Below are 19,262 nucleotides of genomic sequence, written 5' to 3'. Positions count from 1 at the left end.
AAATAGGGGAAGTGTCCCTTCTTCCTATAACTCTTGCTTTGGATAGTCCATGCCTGTGTTCCCTTTATGTTTATTCCACTTCTCTTGCTCCCTTCTTTTGTTTGTTCCTTCACTAAACCCCCCAGCAATCCCTTAAGGATTTCAGAGAGTGAAAATATTAACCCTAATGTGCTTTCTGCTCAAAGATTTTCTTGTTATACTCATCTACCCCAGGACACACTATGAAGACTATGAAGGGCACACATCTTACTCCAGCCGTGTGCAGGACCTTGCATAGTTATACCACAAATTTCAGCCTCTTGGTATTATTGTTATAAATCCCAATTTGCTATTAGTAACTTAAAACCGAGCAAATGGCAGATTCCTGAGCTGCTCAGAAAGTTTTGACTGTGATACTGTCACAGCTTACAGACAGTGCAGCCAAGAATTCTTAAGAATTCTGCCAAAACTAATTTTGGTTCTTAAAGTCTTGGTTCAAACTTTATAGGCTTCAAATACCATTTGTGTCACAGCTTTACCTTCAGAGCCTACTGGCCAGAAGATGATGGTGGTTGTTTGAACTGAACACAAGGGATCAAGAGCTTAAATGGAAGCCGTTCTCTTGTCATGCTAAAAGTACTAAAACACTTCATTTTTGCAAACTCAGCCAAATTAACAAGCTCTCTGGTTACCTTGACAAAGTCTTCTTTTCCAATACAAATAAAATATTTTTCCTAATAACCGGGAAATCATAATTAGAAGATTTTCACAAGCTTTCTTTGAAACAGAAGTAAAAACAGCCTTTAATAACCTGAGGTCTGTTATTATTAGGGTCAGTGCACATGAAAAAACATAATCTGGATTTGCTGAGAAGAGTAATAGTTATGCATATTAATTATTTAGCTTATATAGATTATTTAGCTTATATATAAAGTAGCACAATATGGATAAGATCTGATCTACAACAATTATTTATCAAAACCACTTGTCTGGGTCATATTTCAGCATACTGAACCACAAATGTTGCAATAATTTGTTTTAGCAACATCCCTTAAGGGGGAAGTTTTCCATATGTGGAAAAGAAAAAGGAAAAAAAATGCAGAGATCCAAATAATATCTTTTCCTTGTCTTTGGCTATTCTGATAAGAGTTCAGGTGAGAGAGAGTCATCTCATCCTCATCTCACACTCACCACTTTTTTCTATAAATTCAGTTACACCTTTAATTCAGCCAAATGTTAGTAATAATGTATGACTGAATTAATGTAGAATCTCTAAGCTAAAATTTTTCTCAATTGTTGCTTTCAAAGGTAACAGCTCTGTCTGCCAGTTTATTTTCAGCAGCTTGAATGTGGACTTGAATGTTTAGTAACAGGTGGACATGATTCCTGCAATAACCAAGGAAAATTCATTAGCAGGAAATTCAAATAGCAGAAAATCATCCAAAAACTTGCAGCCACCTGTTAACAAAAACTACATCAAAACACTACTAGTAGCACCCTCTGCTTTTTTATCTCATGCATAATTAAAAGCTGTCCATAGGAAGACTCAAAGCACAAAACAAGTGTGGAAACTCAAAAAAAGAAGCTGACAAGCAGCAAAAATGCAGTAATCTTGTATGCATACACTAGCAGATAAGCATATATAGAACAGGTCCACTCTTAAAGCTCTGTCACCAGATTAAAGAGAGTTGCAGTAACATCAAGCAAATCTAACAAAGTAATCCTGTTCTGAGTTCTAAATCTAACACACTTCAAATACAATTTAAGACAGAGTTTAAAAATGCCAATTGAAGAATTCAAAATTTTGCAATCAAAGAAGACAGTATTAAATCAGATATTTTGAAAAAGTTCACCAGGCACAAATACATTTGGATTTACTTGGTAGTCTCATCTCTACAATGCTGAAAGCTGCTCTATTTGATAAACTGCTGGTGTGCCTTAAAAAACTTCAATTTTTTTTAATATATAAACCCCACTTCTCTTAAGCCAATGAATGTATCCCCAACATTAATAATGTCTCAATCTGTATCCTTTGGGGGGAGACAGAGAAATTCTCTCACTCATTTTTGTGACTTGATGACTTTTAGCCTAGTTTTTATGGCTTAATACCAATTTTTTAAAAAGGTGGTATAGGCTGATGTATCTGCATATGATTCTTCCATCTGCTGCCTCATTCCACTCGTCCATTTCCACATAACACAGGTCATGATTAATCTAAAAGGCTCCCAACAGATCATTCAAAGGTGTTGTAACAGCTCTGTGCTCTGTTAACTGCAAGACAGTCCACAGTGAATGCAGCACACTGAAATAGCCAGCCAGCAGTACCAGCTGATTCTCCTTATGTTTCCAACAGAAATGAGACTCCTACTGATGCCCCAGAAGCATCATTTTGGAAGCAAAAAATTTTATGAAACCATTCTTACTTACACAGAATTTCACTTCTCTTTCCAAAACCTGCAGAGTTTATGCTGCACAGGCAGGACCTAAGCATGGACAGCATCATCCCTCTCAGGCTTTGGGAGAAATATAGATACTGATTGAGTATGCAAAGATGGGTTTTGGAAAGGAAATTCTAAACAGTGAGATGTTCAACATCTTCTTTACTTTGGTCTTTTTAGGTAAGATTTGCCTTCAGGTGTCCCAGGTCACCAAGACCAGTGGAAAACTCTGTCTGAAGCAAGAGAAATCTACCCATGGTGGAGAAGGATCAATATTTAAATAAACAGGAAAAAACCACAGGTCAATCAAACCTGACTGGATGCACCCAGGAGTGCTGAGGAAGCTGGATCATGTCACACTTGAGGCCAACCTGAATTGTCTTTGAAAGGTTAGAGTGATTGAAAGAAGCTCCTCAGAAATGGAAGAAAGCAAACGCCCTTCCTATCTTTGAAAAAGGCAAGGATCCAGGGAACTAAAGATTAGTCAGCCTTACCTCCACCCCTGGGAAGATGATGGTATCCTCTAAAGAGATTAAGGACAAGAAAGTAATTTGGAACAGTCAACACTGATTTACGAAGAGGAAATCATGCCTGACCAACCAGATAGCCTTCTAAAGTAGGATGACTAGGTTTAGTGAAAGGGAGAAGAGCAGTACATGTTGGTTACCTTAGCAAAATTTTTGATAATCACACAACATCTTGAAACAAGCTAAAAAGTGCAGGCAAAATAAATGGAGAGTGAGACAGACAGAAAACCTGCAGAGTGCCCAGTGTCAGAGAGCTCTGATCACCTGTACAACATCCATTTGGAGACAAGTCACTTATCAACATACACCCAAGTAAACATCAGGTGCTTGGCTTAACATCTGCACAATAAGGCAGAGAACACCCTCAGCACTTTTTCAGATTATACGAAATTTGGAGGAGAAGTTGCTACACCAGATAGTTTTAGTGACATTCAGAGGGACCTCAACAGGCTGGAGAGACTGGCCACTGGGAATTTCTTCAAGTTCAGAGGGAAATGCAAAGTCCTACAACAATTAAGAAACAACCTCAGGGACCAGAAGGGCAGTGGAAAAGCTACTTGATAGAACCAACCTGGAGGTGCTGGTGCACATGAGCTGAACATGAGGCAGCATTGTGCACTTGTAGCAAAGGTGGCCAACAGCCTCCAGAGCTCCATAAGAAGAGTACTGCCAGCAGGTCACAGGACAGGATCGTGCCCCCCTATTTCACACTGCTAGGTTCTCTCTCTACTGCTGGATCTTGCACTGTTTTCCCTAGTACAGGAGAGACATGGAGCAAATCCAGTGCAGTGCAGTGAAGATGATTTATGGATTAGAGCATCTTTCATACCAGGAGAGGCTAATAGAGCTGAGATGTTCAGCCTGGAAATGAAAAGGCTGAAGGGAAACTTATAACCATGTAAAAATACCTAACAGTGCTGCAAGAAGCTAGAAACTCTCAGTCATGTCCAGAAAAGGGACTAGGGACGTGGCAAATTTTATCTGAACATAATGAAAATACATTTTTTGTACTCTGAGGGTGACTGAACACTGGAATTCGTTGCCCAGAGAATTTGTGGAGTCTCCAACCCTAAAAACACTCAAAATCCAACAGGGCACAGTCCTGTATGCCAGCTGTAGAAACCAGTTATATTTGACCCTGCTCTGAGTAGCGGGGGTGAGACAAGATGATCTCCAGAAGTCCTTTCCAACTTCACCATTTCTTTTGTATGATTCTGAGAAATTATTTAAACAGAACTCTTAAACCACCTTTTACAGAAGGAAACGGTAAGAACTGATGATTGCATTTTCTAGGTTATTTTTGGGGCGTGGATTCAATCTCCTGATAATTAATTCATAGGTTCAGCAGCTGCTGACAACGTCTACATAACTGAATATTTTAAGTTTAAAATCCCAGGATTCTTCAATAAGCAGTTTTAAAATATGTGTAGCATAAACAGAAATAAGTGATGTGCAATTTTAAAACAGATTTGGCATCTTTACATGAATCCTTCCCCTTCTCTGTATGCGATAGCAATGGAAAACATCTGCCTAGAGAAGATTGCATCACCTTTGCAGACACAGAGACTGTTTAAAGGGAAGCTTCCAGCATAAATTATTTGTAGTAAGCTTGAAACATTTCAAGCCTAACAAGAAGTACCTTCAGCAAACTCAGCTACCTTCACTGTGAGTGAATGTGTACTGTTTGAAGCTCCAGTTTTCTTTTAAGGCTATATACAGCACCCTCTTTCTTACAGTGCAGTCTCAAAAAAAAAAAAATCAGCTTTTACTCTTTACCCACCAGATACTTCTTCCATTCGCCACTCTCACTATATTTCAGACTGCATGTTTCAAAATCATGCACAAGTAGATGACAATCCTACTCTGCACATTAGTCTCCACATGAGGTGACCAGACCTGTGCTCCTGTTGCTGACCTCTAGCATTATTTATTTCTACAGCAGGTAAAAAATACCATGTTCAACAGAAATTAAACAGGACAGAGGGTCTTCTCCTCAGAAAACTAAGCTATGAAATTGGTTTGGGGCTGGCCATTGGCTCCACATCATAGCAACATTATCACTAGCTATGTGATACCAGGTCACCACCATACTAACTTGATATTAAACATTGAGATCAGATATTCAGAAAGGCTCCAAGCCTCTGCCTGCCTCCCTATATGTTTCCTGAAGGGCAGGGAGGATGGAAGTTAGGCCAGCAGTTTAGATTCTTTTGAAAGACATTTGGGGCTGAATGCAGTTAATCCAACTTAAATCAGCTTAAGGTACTTGAATTTACTGGACTGGGGACTGAGTGTCCCTGGTTTGCCCTCTAAAGAAGGGAGTATAGGCAGGACTTCCTGGGTCAATTCTAAAAGGCCAGTAAGATCTCTCTTTGATAGTGGCTATTAATACTGACTATAGAAGGAAACTAAGGAGAATATGCTTCTAGTCTACACACTTCAGATAGGAGTACAAAGCTGCAGAAGATGATTATGCACTTTGAAACTATACATGTTATATTTAGTTGAGAACAGGAGAGCAGCTCAAGGAGCATATAAGACAGCTATCACTAAAACAAATTAACTGCTTTAATACTTGAGCAATATCTCAGCATACAAATTCCAAGCAGTGTTACAATGGAGAGACCTTGGTACCCTGTACTACGGTATGTACAGTCTGTGAAATAGTAAGCAATACTTGAAAACTTGTTCTTTTAACATTGTTTTAGAAATACATGAGCAATTAGGATGCTGCTTTTCACACAGCAGCCCTTGTGTGTTCTGTGGGAATATCTGATCAAATCCGGAAGAATGGAAACAACCACATTTCTCATCTCTCAAATAGACTAGATAATACAGAATTCAGACTGGTCTGTGTTTTTCATTAAACAAGATATGTTTACAAGTCAAATGAAAGCAATACTTGCTCAAATGACCTCCTTTCTACTGTTTGGAAGATTTATTGAAGGCAATATAGAACAGCAACAATAGTCAATCATAGGTGGCAGACTGCCCTTTTATTAGGCATACTGAAGCCAATTAATCTAAGAAAGCTTTCTCCCTTTACCTCCTGGAGGCAAGTATGCTTAGAATGCATTTAAAAATTCTGCATCAAAAAAGGTGCTGAAGCTATTAATTTGAACTTTGAAAAATTATTTACAGGCACTTGAGATGCTAAGAATTAACATTCTCCATACTCTGCTGGGCAATATAATTTGATTAGATCTAAGACTTAAAAAATAAAGTTCTAGAACAAAGTCTGCCATCCTCAGGGGTAGCAGGGGAAGATAAAGGAATGCTTGTGAAAGGAGGTAAAAGCAGCAGAAACACTGAAACCTGCCTTAACACTGAGCAAAATAAGTTGGGTAAATCACAAGTCTTCAAATAAGGTTGCAAATGAAGGTGGGTTACTGAACTGGGAACACATATACAGCACAAAAGTAATCAGTTACTTAAATTTATTTCCAGATGTCAGATTATCTGTTATTTATATGAGACACCAAAGGCCATTTGAGGTGAAAAGCAAGTCCATAATAATCTTATTAATTATGAAACATCAAAACCCAAGATGTCTTAATTCATGTTCTAATTTTTGCAGTCCATGTGCTTCTAATTAGAATTGCTGTAATATATTCTCTTGGGAAGCATATAAGAAAAGTGAGTAACGTTTTAGTGGCAGCTTCCTCTTTTAGGGCATAACCTTAAATTCTCCTTTATTCTTGGATTACTTCAAACATCCTCCTTGGATTATCTTCATTGTAAATTAAGTTATAATCTTACCAGTTTCACAGCTGGGCCCAGTGAAGCCTTGTGGGCAGGCACACACATTGGAAGCAATACAGGCTCCTCCGTTCCTGCACCCGTCTTTGCAAAATGCTGCAAGATGCAAAAGCACAGAGTAAGGGTGAGAGAACCCCACTCAGCAGCCCTGCAGGTGGGCACAGTCTGCCAGCAGGCTGGCACAGAACGCCGCCCGTGCGGCACAGAGCGCAGACACTGCCTTCTCCCAAGGACAGAGGTCACAAAGAGATGGTTTAGGGCCCCCCTGCCTCACTGGCCAGATGGGCTGACAAGCTACAGAAGGAGATTAGAGTAAATCATCTGAAGACAACAGCTCCCATATGTGCTCCTCCGCATGCACTGGGAAGCAGTGAAAGACAACATCTTCCCTTGGAACAGACTCTTCCCAGGGCAGTGCTGGTCTGTTCTGCTGCCCAAATAAAGGCCTGAACATAACAGGCACAACTGAATATTAAACTGTCTGGCTACCTCAGTCCTTTATTAAGTAATTTAATAGAAACAATAAAAATACTAATTTTGTCTCAAGGGATTCTGAAGAACTTTGAAACTTTTAGCATTTACAGCTTAAAGTCAATCCTTGGGTTTATTCTTTGGCATGCTGCGCTTACATATTTTTGGTGTAGCATTCTCCAGGAGTGTATGCTTTCAAGAGCCACTTCTGTGGACTCAGAAATGCAACCAGCTCTGCTTAAAAACATAGCAGCTGTTAGTTGTTCTGTTAGCATCTGCAATATGGAATTGGAAATGCTCTGGCCAGAAGAAACTGTAGGTGAAACTAGGCATCTGCAAGTTATAGCCAACACAAAGAGCTGCTTTGGGGCACTGGTCTAGCCCTGCCAGAGGTAACCTGCCAGAGGTGCTAGGCTTTGGTTTGCAGCTGCTCTGTGTAACAGCAGCACTGATGAGCTCTCGTGGCTCAGAGAATGCTGTTACAGATTTGAGCTATCCAGCTCTCAGTTTTGAGACACCAGCCCTGTGGTGAGGGAGCACTGTCACTGAGACATGTAAGCTTCCCAATCCAGGGGTGCACGGTACACAGGACTGCAGCTGGCAGCACAGTGCATGGAAAGCTGCCAAAGGCATGGGGGCAAGAGGCATATCCAGGTCTCTTTGAAGGACACTGGCATCCAAGCCAGGGCTGCAGAGAAATGCATGTCTCAGATTTCAATACACAGTCTTAGAGCCTTCTCCTCCATACTGTCTTCTCAGTATTGAGGAGGGAGGGCAGGGGTATACTTTTCTTTCACAGTGGGGCCAGGTGCCCTCTGAATTGTCAGATCTGCAGTCAGAGCCCTTACTCAGAAGAGCTGAACACAGTGCTACAGGGTTATGCATCCTCTCTTTGATCTAAAGAATCTTTTAGTAGCTGACTCCCCTCCAGCAGAAGAATTTGGGACTACTACCAAGCATAGGGCAGGAGTGAGCTGTGTTCTTCTGAAAGAAGATGCTTTGGGTTTAAACCTCATCAGGGTAAGACTTACTTCTTATTCCCCAGAGAGCCCAGCACAAAAGGACATATTTGCTGACACGTGTCCCTCTACCCATGTGTTTGACTGGAAATGAACCAGGCTGCCATGTTTTACAAAGAGCTAGTCTTTGGTAATATAGAAAAATTGTACTGTTAATTAGGTGATGGAATAACTAGTGCTAAGACCTTAATCAGACTTAGCAATTAAAGAAATTCTGGGTTGCTTAGATTTGGCAATAGACAGCAGCAGAGGGCATCTATGTGACATTACCAATGTTAGCTCTGGACCTTTAGATTCTAAGAGATCAAGAGCACCAAGGCCCAACCTCAGGGAACACTGGCTCTGATACTGCTGCATCTGGCCCACTTCTCACATCTGAGCACATTCCCCTACAGCTACAATACTTTTATTTTCAAGCACTCTCTATATCCTGTGGTCAGAGCTTGAGAAATTCCAAGGATTTGGGACCAGCTACCAAGCATAATTTCTTCTGATGTGAAATGCAACAGGAATAAAAGCAGTCTTGTACCTCTGGGAAAGCATATTTTTAAGACTAGAAATTTAAGTTCTAATATTTAGCAGTGAATCAGAATGTCAGAAAACATGTTAGAAAACACTGCCTCACTTGTAGTGGAAGTTTTGTATGCCCATGTCTACTGCTCTTCTCACTTAGGATAACAAGACATACCAAACAATTTTTAGTTCATCCAAGTAAAACAGCAAGTCGCTGACCACGGACAATGTAAATCTGACAATGTTTTCACAGACAAAGTTTCTTGGTAACTGCAGGCTTCCTTGGATGCTGTACCACATATAGAAACTGCTGACACAAAAAATGAAACGTAACTACTTCAAATTTTAGAGCCTACTATCTCTGTATGCATCATCTTCAAATTACTGCAGACTGCCAATGCAAAGTCAGTGTACATATGCCTGTGAAGATCATACAGGTGAAGGACCCAAGTGCCTAGCTTGGCATTTTGTCTGCCTTGTTCACGGCAAACGACCAGAACTGCATCAACAATGACAGAGCATCTCATTCAGGTTTCCAGCAGCTTACCTTTGCAGATGGTGCCATTTCCCGTGTACCCCGGTTTGCAGACGCAGTTGTGTCCGCCCACGGTGTTGAAGCAGAGCGCATTCTCATCACAGTTGTGCTGGTTGGTTACACATTCGTCATGCTCTGAAAAGGGAAGCAAGAATGGTCCTGAATTTTTAAAAACCACAACAAAACAGGAGATTTGTATAGGTTTCCAGATTAAAAAAAGAGAAACACAGTAGTATTTACTGGCAATGTAACCCATGTGAACATGTAACCACGGGATAGGCAGGGTATCTATTTTTATCCCATACTAGTATGTGGTAACTGCACTGCAGCATAATTCCACCTTCATTAACAGGGAGCCACCATCATTACACTTTCTATGTGGGCTACAGTATTCTCTCAAACATTTGCCGAAGAGCTGGCTAGCATACTGAAAAACCATATGCTACTTCTACTGTGTAATTTATTCATGCAGGTTGATCTTATGTGGGATTCTTTGGGTTTCCTTCAGAAAGCTGACTAACGGCGTGAGACGCACACTCCAACTGCAAACGGCGTGGTTAGCAGAAGGCAGGTCTGCAAAGTGCAGCCCGTGTTTTCCCTCCCCTCAGCCCATACAAAGCACTTTGTTTAGATGAAATAAATAACCTGGAAAAAGAGGTCTGCCTGCTTTTCAAGGGGCTTCTAGCATGGCATGCCCTAGCACTGGAGTGTGATGGATGAGACTCCTCAGTCTGGTGACTAGGACATACTAGGAAATATCCCTTTTGGGAATAAATTAACAGTCTAGAGAACGTGATTTTGTGTTGGCTTGCAGTGCACTACTTAATCTGAAAAAAAAAAAGAGCATTGCTTAAGTATTCAGGTTACAGAAATTTTAAATGTTTTAGCTTGTGATTTTTAAGAAATGGTAAATGGAATCTTAAAATAAGATGTCCTAAAGCGTCATTTCAAAATGATACGTGAAAAGCTCTATTATTTTCAAAATGCAGTATCTTAGTCTGTAGGCGTCAAAATAAAATGCTTCCATCTTCTGGAAATACTCCTTGCATTATTTGTTAAATCAACAGTATTCATCTATCCACATATAATTTCAGAGCCCTGATATTTAAATTTCAGAAAAACCAGCTGTTTGGGGAACATAAAGACATCTAATTTTAATCAGCACACATGGGCTAACCTGCACGTGAAGTTTTCATGGCTATCATTCTGCCCAGGCTTTAGTGAATTTTATTAGTGCAGCTTAGACCAGTTCTGGCTATTTAGCATAAGTCTTAAATCTGGAATCAGATGCTCTTTCTTCCCCCATTTTGAGGGGGAAGACTGCTCTGAATCTTCCTCTTTATAAATAATGACTGCACATATCCCACTGAGTTGTCAAGAAAATTAATTTCTTAACATTTGCAAATCACTATGGAAATTTTCAACGTGGTATTTCAATAGTGGCCATAAACTGTAGGAGTATAAAACTGGCAGAATGACACATATCCAACCCATCAGTAGAGGCAAATTTTCCTCTAGTAATGGCTAGGACCTGTTATTTAAAAGGAGGAAACATTCACCTTAATATAACTAATAAATTTTAATTGCTACACAAGTTTAGTTTTATTTTTGTGGGTTTGCTCTTGCTGAGTGTTTGTTTGGTTTTAATAACATTAACCTAATTTCCCTCTTTTAAACAAGGAGTTGTGTCTCTTGTATCACCAATCATGCTCTCTTCAACCCTCACTGGGTGCAGCAGAGCACAGGCTGCAGGCCTCTGCCCTCCAGCATGAGATTTAATTACTTTGCTCTCAGCTTGAATAACCAAAATTGTTATTGTTCACCAAATGATCCAGCCCCTCTAAAATCCACTTAACAATATTTGACTCTGACCTCCAAATATAGTGAAATCTCTTATGCTGGCTGAAACAGAATTTATGTGAAACCACTCCATAATAGAAAAATAAAGTAATGGTCATGTAAATTTGGTTTAAAAGTATAATCTATATTGTAACAGTATCCTGGCTTTCTTATTTTATGTTAATATTATTATATTATTTAAATATGGTTTTTATTTAAATATTAATTATTAATATTTTTGTAATTTTTAAATAACACACAAGAAGAAAATTATTATGGGAATACATGAAACTTATTCAGCAGGCCGAAATACCCTGCAAAGACATTATCTTGGTTTCTCAGGAGAAGGAATACATCACACTGGTAAACTCAGCTTAAATAACTACACATGACAAATTAAGTATCATGCTCAAAGAGGAAGCATAGCTATCCATCTTAAGCCTTAGGAATGCAGAAGCACCCCTGGCATGTACAGCAGCTCTTAATGAGGGAAAAGAGTATATCAGAGAGCAGCAGGTGATTGCAGACTGCCACAGCAGAGGAAGGGCTCTATGTGTGTGGCTGGAGCAGCTCTGAAAGCCCACCAAGGTTTGCAGGAGCAGAGCCTTGAAGATCATTTGCACAGATGAATGTCCTTCATATAAAGAGATGACTGCCACATCTGAGTGTGCCTTCCTAACACTTGCTGTTTGGGGGGTAAGGAAAATTACTGAGTCTTTGAAGATGGATTTCTTTGTTTTTTTCTTAAAGCATACAAGATCAATAAAATTAGCTTTCCATAGGCTAAATAGCAGGACTTGGATACAAAGGTAGTAAGCCTGGTATCCTACTCTACAGAAGCTTTGGGGTTTCTTATCCTCATGCAAGAAAGTTCATGGAGTATGCTTCTGCATGAACTGTATTGAAACAGCCATCACTTCTTCTGTAGTTATCTGCTCAAACTTTAGGTCTGCTTTTATTGAAGTCACATATTACTGACTCATGAAAAATTCATGGTTTGATAAATGATTCCTGGATTGAAGTTTACATGTCATTTTTAGGTGGAAAATGTTTTAGAGTTAGGAGAAAATCTGTGATCCAATTAAAGGAGATTTTTATATGATTGGAATACCAAAAAAAATCAGAAAAAAAATTGGATCAGTAGGTTTTACAATCCATCTAAATTTGATTCTCTGTATCATCTGATCTTAGCTTCAATAACAAATTAAAACCATTTAAAGACACTGTTTCTTCATATTGCTTTCCACAGTGACACCTAACAGAGCAGACAGCTTACACTTCAGGAGTGGCTCTTTTATGGACTGCTTACATGGCTAAACCACATCTGAAAAAATCCTGTACAGAAACCATGTCACTGCATCTACTCTTTCAGCACACTCTCTTTCTACTCTTGGCACACTATCCACACCAATTTAGAGACCACCAGAAACAGGTTTATCACTAGTGATAATAAGACAGACTGTTCAGCTTTATTAAAACAGAAATACTTATTCTTAATAAAAAGGGTGGTGCTCTGTTCAAAATTCTTCCTTAATTCATGCTTATCACTTTGGTTTCTTTTTTTGATCAAACACTTGGAAAGTCACCTTAAAAGAAAAAGGACACAATTGCAGCTCCTGAATTGAGCAACCTTAAATACCAAATCAGAAACTGCAGAAGCAGATAGGACCATGCATTACAAAGAAGCAAAAAGCAATTTATAAAAGAATCATTAGAAAAGAAGCTGCAATATGGTTTTTAAGTTTAAAAACCAGTCTTGAAACACTATTTGCCTAATTTAGAAATGCTAAAATTTTATTTCTCAAGGCCATTTATTTGAAAAATCTTTAGAAATCATGTCACATTAAATGTATGTTCCATACTTATTTCACTGCACACTATGATGAAGATATGAACAGGCTGGAGACAATAATATTACAGAGGCAAAGAAATGAAAATTATTTTTGCGGAGAAATTTTAATGAAATTTTAATGATTTCCCAACCTGAACTTGCACAAACATCATGTACAAAGACCAAATGCATTGGTTTCAACGAATTCTAAAGCTTTATTATCTAATATATCTGAAATTCATTTTGCACTGTCCAGGACTTATGCTCAAAAGTGCTGAAATTCCTAACAGCTCTGTTCTGGGAATCAAATGAAGTTTTAAATACTCTTATTTATATTGACTAAACTACCTCTGGAATGAGATCTTTCTAGATAAGAAATTTTAACTCCAAAATTTGCTATTGCCTCATGATAAGAACAACAGTAAAAGTGCTTATGTATGTCTCATTAAATAGTTCTTAGGATGCAGACAACAAGGCAAAAAATTACGTGATGATGCAGTTGATTTACTTCTGCATATTTGTGTGTGCAAATACATATATACACACAAAAATATATATACACATACATACATATATATAGGTACACAAATGTATGTGTATACCTATACACATGTATGTATATATAAACACATACATATACAGTGTATGTGAAGAATATATGAAAGGTGAAAAATTTTATTTTATTTGGATTTATTGTGAAATATTATTTCAGAATATTCCATATTGTTTGCTTGAGAAAAACTTTACTTCAGAAGGGTATCTAGGGTGAAGTATTGCACCCTATAGAGTGAGACTGGTGGAGCAAACTGATCCTGACCTACTAGATGCTGTGATGCATCTCAGTGCAGTGACAGCTGGGGACCTGTCTTTCCAAATTTATCTGTGCAGAGATTCTTGCTGAACTTAGTAAAATTTAATATGTTGTCCACAAGGTGTGGCACCTGCCTCCTCATTCGCCTGTGCAACATCAGTCCCTATCCTTCCTACTGCATATTTTATGATTAAAACCAAATATCTGTATAAGATTTCCTACATGCACACTGTGAGCCTTCCCAATATTTGCCTTGTGTATCCAGATTCTGAAAAGGTCTAAGAAAAAAAAAATAATCATAATCCAATCCAATAGCAAATAGAAATGACAACTGAGTTGCATCCCTTACTTAGGGATGGAAAATATGCTGGCAGTTTTCCTCAACCATCCATTAACAACATTGGAAAATAAGGGCTGAGATCATCTTTAAGGTGCAGAAATGCATAAAAGTTCCCAAAAATTTAAATAGAATACATCCCTGCAATTGTAATCTTGTAACATGATGCAACAGATATTCACTCTGCAAATAACTTGTGAACCCAGATTAAATTTAAATAATTTAAATAAAGAGAATATATTAGGTATTTTTCCCTTTTGATCTCTCTGCATTAAAAAACTGAAATTACTTTGGCCTTCTGTCTCCTTTGCATTGATTTGGTATAGGACTGCAGAACCATGGTGACCAGCTGGCTATCTGATGTGGCAGTGACAACAGACAAGATGTACTTGAATTATCAATAGCCAACACACTTAAATGCCCACTTACAGTTTATCTTAATTACAAGGGTTTTTTCCTCCACCTATAGTTCATATACAAGACAAAAATTAGTAGCAATTTTATATGCAATATGGAAGACTTATTCCATTAAGATCATTTGAGAAATGACAGATGGTTAATCCCTTTAAGACTTCATATTAACTCATTTAAACTCTAATTGGCAGAGTTAATTTAAATTGCAATAAATGCACACTATTTTTAAAGAGCAAATGCTGTAAATTTATTGAACTATTTGCTGGAAAGTGTCCAAAGAAGGGCACTGGAACTGGTAAAGGGACCAGAGAACAAGTCTTATGAGGAGTGTCTGAGGGAACTGGGATTGTTTAGCCTGAAAAAAAGGAGGCCAAGGAGGACCTTCTCCACCACCACCTGACAGGAGGCAGTACACAGGTGAGGGCTCAGTCTCATCTCCAAAGCAGAGGCAACAGGACAAGAGAAATTGGCCTCAAGTTGTGCTTGGAGGTTTAGATTGGATACTAGAAAGATATTCTTCACCGCAAGGGTTGTCAAGCACTGGAACTGTCTGCCCAGTGAAGTGTTTGAGTAACCATCCCTGGAGGCATTTTAAAGGCATGTGTATGTGGCACTTTGGGTCATAGTTCTAGCAGAGGGTCATAGGACTTGGTGGTGCTGGGTTGGACTTCACGATCTTAAAGGATTTTTCCAACCTAAAAGAGTCTATGATTTTATATTTTCCATATATTGATGTTAAAATTTTTGATTAGTATTCCCTCAATTTTTTCTGTAGATATTTCTTAATTTAAATGCAAAATAAAACCTGTATTTTAATTACTCATAGAGAGCTATCATCACAGTTTATCCTTAGTTAATGCTTGAGTCATTAATGACCACCAGCAGCTTCAGTTCAAAGCTTGGGACACCAAAAGCCAGGTCTACAAGAGTTTGTTCCCTGCTAATCCTGTTGCTTGACTGATTTTTGTCTTCATATATCCCCATATATATTTCTGTCTTCACATATTCCCATATATCCATGCTATTCTTGGTCCTCATTTTCTAATTCTTTCTTCAGTGCAGTCATAAATGACAATTTCTGTAGAGCAGTCTCTTGCTCCCACCCACAGCAGGATCAGGGAGAGAATCAGAAGGGCAATAGCCGTAAAACTCATGGTTTGAGACAAAAAAGACAAGTTGATGGATAAAATACATGTTTTGTGGCAGGCCTACCCTTATTCCCTCCATCTTCCTCTACAGCTCTTCGTTAAATCCCTTCAACTTTGTTAAACACACCTAAGATTCATCTTCAAAATGTGTTTTGTAATTTCCAATTTCATGGAATAACATATTTTTACAAAATACACTCCGCTCATGGAGGCTTCTATTGCAATATTAATCAGTGTTACTCCATGGAACATCCTGGAACATCCTGTAATTTCTATACTTTTCAACCAGTTAGGCAGAGTAAATATATTAAAGAATATTTTGCCTGACAGCTGAAGTTAAAAAAAGCTTTAATTAATCTCCACTTTCTTTCAAGTCTGCCATTTTGTATATTCCCTCTTCAACAGAAAAGTTTAAGAGAAGGATTTTCTAAAGCATTTAGCAGAGACCCAACTGTTTCCCCTAAAGGAATGTCTGTAATTCCTACTGATTACAATGGCAGGATTGTAGCATAAATGCAAAATTATTCTGAAATCCCACTTTAGGAGATTTCAGTCTAGACCTTGACATGGACCTTGTCACCCACTTCTTTTTGTCTTAATTCAAACTGATCTCTTAGTATCTTTCACCAGTGACATTTTAAAATGAGGTTTCTAGCTTTTAAAAGGTATTTCATTGAGTACACTTTCCAGACCTTCTTCACAGATTAATTTTTTAATTTTTTTTTTAATCTAGCCAGATACGCTATTTATTCCCAGGTAAATCTTACTTAATTCCAACTTTTATTGTATACAAAAACTCCCAGACACTTATGATAAACTGATGCTTTCAATATCTTCCATTATGTGGTCAAAAGTGGTGATAGTAAATTCTGCATCTCCAGTGGTGCTCCCTACTTTATTGCTAGTAGAACAGTCAGACTAGAGCTGCAAGTACTATTTCCTCAGCCAACTGAAAAATGTATATTTTAATTCTTCTAATTCCAACCCTTTTATTTACAGCTTCCTTACTAAAAGGCTCCATGTTATTACAAGTCTGCCACTAGCAATAGATACCCGCTGGATATTTGGCCTCCCTCCCACACATATTTCTGCTACACAAATAAAAGCTGTAAAGTAACCTGACTGCTGCTGAGGCTGGCAACTTGCTGCCTGTTCTCCTATTTCATTAACAACAACTTTGAGATTGCTCACATGACCAGAAGGCTCAATAAAAACACCTCTGAACACTTTCCCAGCACAAAGTTAACAGAAGGTGGATATGCACAAAGTGATAGAAGAAAGATGTCTCAGCAATCAAAACTGCCAGAGAACAGTAATGTTCTCAAAACTCTCTATAAACAGCTGGTGCTGCTTCTATTCTTTTTGGAATAGCATTGTGGCCAGGGTTTGTCAACACATTTCAGGGGCTCCTGGAAAATCAGATATCACAGCACCATTACCTAAGTCAGCACTTGCCTGGCAGGGCACCACAGTGGTGGATGAAATGCTGCTGCTGCTTTGATCCTGTTCTTGTCTGCAGGAACCTGGAGCAACTTACCTAACCATAAATGTTGGGAAACAAATGGGCTTTTTTTCCTTTCTTCTCATGCAACAGAGAATTCTTAATCCATTAAGTAATTCTTCTCATCTCCCTGGCAGTGCTGTGACTCAAGACTCTCAGACCACTCACTGTCTATAAAGGACAGCACTATTTTTGATAAGACAAGATGCTTGAGCTCTCTAGGGAGAGGAGGCCTTCTTCACGCATTGCTCACCTGATTTTGAAGAGAATTCTCTACTCAAAAACAGGGACAAAATTATACTTCAGTGATGGTAAGGTAAGGCAATATTGCTGCTTTTCCCTTTGGTGAGCCTTGATGCCATCTCCAGTGATACAGCCCATTTTCCCTAGCACTCATGCTCCCTGGTGGTTTACAGAGGCACACCAAAACAGCACAGCAGATGTGTCCTTCATGAACAGAGCATGCCAGCTGCCTGCCCTGGCCACAAAAGCACCTGGGGAGAATGGCACAGCCCGTGCCCAGCACTGTGCAGGATCAGCAAGGAGCTAACCCACACACCCAGCCTTGAGAGCCATGAAGGGCTCCTGCCTCTGCAGTTCAGATAGAGCCCTTGATGCCAGAAGATCACCTGCAGAGCTGCCTGAACTGATTCTCACAAAAAGCTGCACAGCACAGTAAAGGAGATGCAATGAAATGGGCTCTCACCTTCCCTCCCCCACTGCTGTAACGGTATGAAACTTGACAATGGCTAGTTTGTTTCATGGGTAAATTTTCCAGATTACATCATGTTTTTATTGCCAGAGTTCAATTGCTAGTGTCTATCAAGCTTACAAATAATTACCTCTGTACTTACACACATCGTAAAATCATTAAAGTTGGAATACCTATAAGATACTTATGTGTATTTTATATTGATAAATAAATATTTGCATAAGCACATCTTAGAAAAGCACACATATCTGAAAAATTCTGCTACCAAAGTTGCTGTCTTGTTTAAGGACACTATGAATTATTCTAACAAGCAAAACCACAGCTATGAAGTCTACAGTATTGTTCAGGTCTAAAAAAGTCAAAATATGTATTTAGAATCAATGAAGTTAAAAAGAAAGTAAACTTTGACCAGAAATTTCATTTTGATACTATTACTATCATCCCAGAATGACTTCACCTCTGTAACCCTACTTCCTTCACAAATCTGCTCTTTGGAAAAGTTATGATTTAAGCAGAGATGCTGTGAACAACTCTGGAGTACTGAAATCTAAGATGAAGCTCATCCTATGGAAGGTGTTTTAAGGTAAACCCAAGGTATTTAAAGCAGACTGTAATATCTGTTCAGACTACCGCCAATGACAACTTTATTCACTTCTCAGGCATTAAAATGATGCAGACAGAATTTAAGTTCACCCACTTTACCTTCTGAAGAGTTAGGAACAAAGTAACAAACTTTTCTTTCCAAATATTTGCACACTCCAAAATTTTAAAACCACTTGAAGAAATTAGAGCAGATACTCTTGATGAGGGCTCACCTTTCTAGAATTCAATCTTACCTTGAGTAACGCTGTCATTTATCCCCACTTTGAGCAGTGCAAAACCTTTCGTTTTGTTTCTTTAAATGCACTGTCATTAAAAGACTCTACTACAGGTTTCCAAATCCTAAACAAAGTTAACAGCTGGTGTGCTTCAAACTCATCACATTTACTCATCTGTAACAGGGTAAATGACACAATTACCTGCTGTAATTACTCTTGCTGACAATATATTTTTCCTGGTGATTGGTCTGTGTGACTCAGAGCTACTTATCTTTGTCAGTCCAGTCCAAATCTCCATTTCCATGTGACTTGGACATTAACTTACAAAGTATTTACAAATTAGTTCAAATTTCTGCCAAGACAGATATTTGGGACAGTATAAATTCATCTTTTATTGCATGATTAAGCAGTCTACCACTCTAATATTATTTTGCATTAGAAAATAACTATGCATGATTATATTCTGTGCCTCATTCAAAGTAAATTGGAAGGGAGACACAAACAGGTAAATATAATGAAGGAATAAAATCTAAATAAATAAGGACATTGATATTTTTTAAAAATGCTCATTCCTAAAGCAAACAGGAATTGAAAAAACAAAAAGATAAAA

At 38.5% G+C, this 19,262-nt stretch overlaps 1 protein-coding gene across 2 annotated transcripts in view; it reads right to left on the bottom strand.

Annotated features, from left to right (window-relative positions):
* The window catches only part of NELL2 (neural EGFL like 2), a 135,301-nt gene that overhangs the window by 29,998 nt on the left and 86,041 nt on the right, over positions 1 to 19,262 (bottom strand). For both annotated transcript variants that reach the window (XM_058804727.1, XM_058804728.1), the window contains exons 14-15: positions 9,254 to 9,376; positions 6,704 to 6,799 (exon numbers count right to left, since the gene is read on the bottom strand). In XM_058804727.1, the coding sequence (XP_058660710.1) occupies positions 6,704 to 6,799; positions 9,254 to 9,376 (219 nt within the window). The remainder of the gene's footprint in view (positions 1 to 6,703; positions 6,800 to 9,253; positions 9,377 to 19,262) is intronic.

This window comes from Ammospiza caudacuta, chromosome 5, assembly GCF_027887145.1.
Source record: "Ammospiza caudacuta isolate bAmmCau1 chromosome 5, bAmmCau1.pri, whole genome shotgun sequence".
Lineage (NCBI taxonomy): Eukaryota > Metazoa > Chordata > Aves > Passeriformes > Passerellidae > Ammospiza > Ammospiza caudacuta.
This window is presented reverse-complemented; position numbering and strand designations above follow the sequence as displayed.